At 51.2% G+C, this 6000-nt stretch overlaps 1 protein-coding gene across 1 annotated transcript in view; it reads left to right on the forward strand.

Annotated features, from left to right (window-relative positions):
* The window catches only part of CA9 (carbonic anhydrase 9), a 48281-nt gene extending 44722 nt beyond the window's left edge, over positions 1–3559 (forward strand). The window contains exons 5-7 of the mRNA XM_069964889.1: positions 515–607; positions 1952–2018; positions 3345–3559. Coding sequence (XP_069820990.1) covers positions 515–607; positions 1952–2018; positions 3345–3544 — 360 coding nt within the window. The 3' untranslated portion in view covers positions 3545–3559. The remainder of the gene's footprint in view (positions 1–514; positions 608–1951; positions 2019–3344) is intronic.
* The last annotated feature ends 2441 nt before the right edge of the window (positions 3560–6000 follow it).

Below are 6000 nucleotides of genomic sequence, written 5' to 3' on the forward strand. Positions count from 1 at the left end.
GTGTACAGTCTAGACCTCGCTGACCACCCGCCAGTGTACAGTCCAGCCCTCGCTGACCGCCCGCCAGTGTACAGTCTAGACCTCGCTGACCACCCGCCAGTGTACAGTCCAGCTCTCGCTGACCGCCTGCCAGTGTACAGTCTAGACCTCGCTGACCGCCCGCCAGTGTACAGTCCAGCCCTCGCTGACCGCCCGCCAGTGTACAGTCCAGCCCTTGCTGACCGCCCGCCAGTGTACAGTCTAGACCTCGCTGACCACCCGCCAGTGTACAGTCCAGCCCTCGCTGACCGCCCGCCAGTGTACAGTCCAGCCCTTGCTGACCGCCCGCCAGTGTACAGTCCAGCCCTTGCTGACCGCCCGCCAGTGTACAGTCCAGCCCTCGCTGACCGCCCGCCAGTCATCCCTCCTGTCTGGTCATGGTGCCCCCTCCATGTGTGGTATTGTACTGGAGCCCACCCTGACACCGCCAGCCGATACTCTATATCAGTGTTAAGCTGCTGATCTCTTCCTATAGATCCACGTGGTTCACTATAATAGTGAATATAAGAGCATAGACAAAGCCATAACCCAGCCCGGAGGACTCGCTGTCTTGGCCGCATTCATTGAGGTAGGTGCATGGGGGGGTGGGGGGGTATGGGGGTGGGTGGCAGATCTGTCCTGCAGTCCGCTCGGCAGGTGGTGCAGTTATTGTCCTAATAACAACTTTTAAACTGGCAGCCCTGTGCCCAACGGCCGTGGCTTAGATTGTGTATGCATTAGGCTGGCACAACCTCTCTGCCCCTCCTCCCCGCCCTCCTCATCATTAGGAATGCTCCAGGCAGATTGTCTCCTATTCATCAGCTGTGTCAGCACGGCACATGGGCTGAATTGTTAAGGCACCTGTGCAATGTTCAGACAGGAGTAAATGTTCCAGTGGCATTCCTAATGATGAAGAGGGTGGGGAGGAGGGACAGAGAGGTTGTGCCAGCCTAATGCATACACAATCTTGGCCACGGCCGTTGGGCACAGGCTGCCAGTTTAAAAGTTGTTATTTAGGACAATAACTGCACCACCTGCCGAACGGACAGATCTTGGATAAAAAGCAGCTATCTGACAGTACGGGGGGGGGGGGGGGGGGGGGGGGGGGCTGGATTGTGGGTACAGGGTCGCTTTAACCTCTGTACAGCATACTACACCAAGGGGCCCTCCAGGCTATAATACAGGTCTCTCAGGCTACAAAGAGGTCCTCCAGGCTCTAGTGGGGTCCTCCTCCCTCCTCATTGTCTGCAGCACATTACAGATTCAGGCGGCAGGGTCAGTGATAGATTTGCCACACTGTGGGGACAATAACTACACTGGCGGCCATCAGGTAGAGGTGGAGATACAGCTGGATGATGAGGAGGAGGTAGAGATACAGCTGGATGATGAGGAGGAGGTGGAGATACAGCTGGATGATGAGGAGGAGGTAGAGATACAGCTGGATGATGAGGAGGAGGTGGAGATACAGCTGGATGATGAGGAGGAGGTGGAGATACAGCTGGATGATGAGGAGGAGGTAGAGATACAGCTGGATGATGAGGAGGAGGTGGAGATACAGCTGGATGATGAGGAGGAGGTGGAGATACAGCTGGATGATGAGGAGGAGGTGGAGATACAGCTGGATGATGAGGAGGAGGTAGAGATACAGCTGGATGATGAGGAGGAGGTGGAGATACAGCTGGATGATGAGGAACGGGAGGAGGAGGAACGGGAGGAGGAGGAACGGGAGGAACGGGAGGAGGAGGAGGAACGGGAGGAGGAAGAGGAAGAGGAAGAGGAAGAGGAGGAGGAGGAGGAGGAGCTGGTATATGAGGAGAAGGAGGAACAGCTGGTATATGAGCTGTATCTGACCCCACATTGGGCCTCAGTATCCATGTATGATATCGGTGTATCCTTTCCCCGCCTGTCGGTGAGCTCATGTTTCTTCTTATAGGAAGGACCCGATGATAACGCCGGCTATCAGCATCTACTTGACCATCTGGATGAGGTGAAGGAAGGAGGTGAGTCTTCTCCCCATCCTTCTGACCTGTAGATGTTCAGAAGGGGATAGCTGGTGGGGGGGGGAACAACAGGTGAGGGGGAGGGGATGGCTGTTTAGGGGAGAGACGGATGTGTTGGGGTTTTGAGCTCTAGTGTGTGTGTGTGTAGAGATGGGGCACTCAGGAGACATTTTGGAGAAGGTTATGTGAAGAACGGACGAGGGAAGACTAATAGATGGCTAGTGGAAGCCTAACAGAAAAAAAAACAGAAGGCTAGCTTGATAACTGATAAAAAGCTGGAGGACATAATGTCAGCAGACACCACTAGGGAGCGCCATCTCCATGAGGATGTACAGAGGGGAGCAGCAGGAGAGGCCGAGACAGCGTTACTGAAGGCTACATCCATATCTGATGTATCTGGTAGGGGGTCCAGATGATGGTGGTGGTGGTTTTGATGTTCCTGGTGGTGGTGGTTTTGATGTTCCTGGTGGTGGTGGTTTTGATGTTCCTGGTGGTGGTGGTGGTTTTGATGTTCCTGGTGCTGCTGTTGGTGGTGGTGTTTTTGATGTTCCTGGTGGTGGTGGTGGTGGTGGTTTTGATGTTCCTGGTGGTGGTGATTTTGATGTTCCTGGTGGTGGTGGTGGTGGTTTTGATGTTCCTGGTGGTGGTGGTGGTTTTGATGTTCCTGCTGCTGCTGTTGGTGGTGGTGTTTTTGATGTTCCTGGTGGTGGTGGGGGTGGTTTTTATGTTCCTGGTGGTTTTGATGTTCCTGGTGGTGGTAGTTTTGATGTTCCTGCTGCTGGTGGTGTTTTTGATGTTCCTGGTGGTGGTGGTTTTGATGTTCCTGGTGGTGGTGGTGGTGTTTTTGATGTTCCTGGTGGTGGTAGTTTTGATGTTCCTGCTGCTGATGGTGTTTTTGATGTTCCTGGTGGTGGTGGTTTTGATGTTCCTGGTGGTGGTGGTGGTGTTTTTGATGTTCCTGGTGGTGGTGGTCTTGATGTTCCTGGTGGTGGTGGTGGTGTTTTTGATGTTCCTGGTGGTGGTAGTTTTGATGTTCCTGCTGCTGATGGTGTTTTTGATGTTCCTGGTGGTGGTGGTTTTGATGTTCCTGGTGGTGGTGGTGGTGGTGTTTTTGATGTTCCTGGTGGTGGTAGTTTTGATGTTCCTGCTGCTGATGGTGTTTTTGATGTTCCTGGTGGTGGTGGTTTTGATGTTCCTGGTGGTGGTGGTGGTGTTTTTGATGTTCCTGGTGGTGGTGGTCTTGATGTTCCTGGTGGTGGTGGTGGTCTTGATGTTCCTGGTGGTGGTGGTGGTCTTGATGTCTCTGTATTCCTCTCCATGTGACAGGTAACAGTGTGGAGATTCCTGGGTTTGACATCCGTGGATTGTTACCCCAGCAGCTGGACAGATACTTCCGGTATAATGGATCTCTCACCACGCCTCCCTGCTTCCAATCTGTCAACTGGACCATCTTCAACCAGACCCTCCTACTGTCTGCAAAACAGGTAGGGTCTGTAGATAATCCCGAATACCACCCAGACCTGTAACCCTGACCCCAGACTCTAATCCCGAATACCACCCAGACCTGTAACCCTGACCCCAGACTCTAATCCCGAATACCACCCAGACCTGTAACCCTGACCCCAGACTCTAATCCCGAATACCACCCAGACCTGTAACCCTGACCCCAGACTCTAATCCCGAATACCACCCAGACCTGTAACCCTGACCCCAGACTCTAATCCCGAATACCCACCCAGACCTGTATCCCTGTAGTGTACCCCCGGGATGATGTTACATCGGAAGAGCGGCCGGTCACTTGCTAGGTGCTGTAGTGTGATGTCACTCCTGTGGCTGAGATGCAGCCGGACCTTGAGGTGTTAATTCATGATGCCAGTACCTGGTGGGCACACGGGTGGGATGGCACGCCTGCTTTTATTTTATGAGGCCGGTTGTACGCTTCTCCCCTGTGGTCGGTGTCCTGCCGGGCTGCTACCGGGTCCCTTGGGATAGAATAATCATGGATGTCCAGAGCGGTGTAATGACCCTCCGGGATAGTAGCACCCCCCACCCACAGAAAGGGGAGAGGTCCCAAGGTTGCGGTGTGTGCTGTATCAGTGGTTAGTAAGAACTCCGAGTCTCTTGGGTGTAGTTAAGCTGGTTTACTATTTGCAAATGTGCAGCAGGTCATACAGGATCAATACTATGAGGTTTCTCTGTATGAGGTGTAGTGTATGATGGGTGTGAGGTGTAGTGTATGATGTGTAGTGTATGATGGGTGTGAGGTGTAGTGTATGAGGTGTAGTGTATGATGGGTGTGAGGTATGATGGGTGTGAGGTGTAGTGTATGGGGTGTAGTGTATGAGGTGTAGTGTATGAGGTGTAGTGTATGAGGTGTAGTGTATGAGGTGTAGTGTATGATGTGTAGTGTATGATGGGTGTGAGGTGTAGTGTATGAGGTGTAGTGTATGATGGGTGTGAGGTATGATGGGTGTGAGGGGCACTGTATGAGGTGTAGTGTATGATGGGTGTGAGGAGTGTGAGGGGCACTGTATGAGGTGTAGTGTATGATGGGTGTGAGGTGTAGTGTATGATGGGTGTGAGGTGTAGTGTATGATGGGTGTGAGGTGTAGTGTATGATGGGTGTGAGGTGTAGTGTATGAGGTGCAGTGTATGATGGGTGTGAAGTGTAGTGTATGAGGTGTAGTGTATGAGGTGTAGTGTATGATGGGTATGAGGTGTAGTGTATGAGGTGTAGTGTATGATGGGTGTGAGGTGTAGTGTATGAGGTGTAGTGTATGATGGGTGTGAAGTGTAGTGTATGAGGTGTAGTGTATGATGGGTGTGAGGTGTAGTGTATGAGGTGCAGTGTTTGATGGGTGTGAGGTGTAGTGTATGATGGGTGTGAAGTGTAGTGTATGAGGTGTAGTGTATGAGGTGCAGTGTATGATGGGTGTGAGGTGTAGTGGATGATAGGTGTAAGGAGTGTGAGGGGCACTGTATGAGGTGTAGTGTATGATGGGTGTGAGGAGTGTGAGGGGCACTGTATGAGGTGAAGTGTTTAATTGGTATGAAGTGTAGTGTATGCGGTGTAGTGTATGAGGTGTAGAGTATGATGGGTGTGAAGTGTAGTGTATGAGGTGTAGTGTATGATGGGTGTGAGGTGTAGTGTATGATGGGTATGAGGTGTAGTGTATGAGGTGTAGTGTATGATGGGTGTGAGGTGTAGTGTATGAGGTGTAGTGTATGATGGGTGTGAAGTGTAGTGTATGAGGTGTAGTGTATGATGGGTGTGAGGTGTAGTGTATGAGGTGCAGTGTTTGATGGGTGTGAGGTGTAGTGTATGATGGGTGTGAAGTGTAGTGTATGAGGTGTAGTGTATGAGGTGCAGTGTATGATGGGTGTGAGGTGTAGTGGATGATAGGTGTAAGGAGTGTGAGGGGCACTGTATGAGGTGTAGTGTATGATGGGTGTGAGGAGTGTGAGGGGCACTGTATGAGGTGAAGTGTTTAATTGGTATGAAGTGTAGTGTATGCGGTGTAGTGTATGAGGTGTAGAGTATGATGGGTGTGAAGTGTAGTGTATGAGGTGTAGTGTATGATGGGTGTGAGGTGTAGTGTATGATGGGTGTGAGGTGTAGTGTATGATGGGTGTGAGGTGTAGTGTATGAGGTGTAGTGTATGATGGGTGTGAGGTGTAGTGTATGATGGGTGTGAGGTGTAGTGTATGAGGTGTAGTGTATGATGGGTATGAGGTGTAGTGTATGAGGTGTAGTGTATGAGGTGTAGTGTATGATGGGTATGAGGTGTAGTGTATGAGGTGTAGTGTATGATGGGTATGAGGTGTAGTGTATGAGGTGTAGTGTATGATGGGTATGAGGTGTAGTGTATGAGGTGTAGTGTATGATGGGTATGAGGTGTAGTGTATGAGGTGTAGTGTATGATGGGTGTGAGGTGTAGTGTATGATGGGTGTGAGGTGTAGTGTATGAGGTGTAGTGTATGA

The sequence above is a fragment of the Dendropsophus ebraccatus genome, chromosome 3 (assembly GCF_027789765.1).
Source record: "Dendropsophus ebraccatus isolate aDenEbr1 chromosome 3, aDenEbr1.pat, whole genome shotgun sequence".
Classification (NCBI taxonomy): Eukaryota; Metazoa; Chordata; class Amphibia; order Anura; family Hylidae; genus Dendropsophus; species Dendropsophus ebraccatus.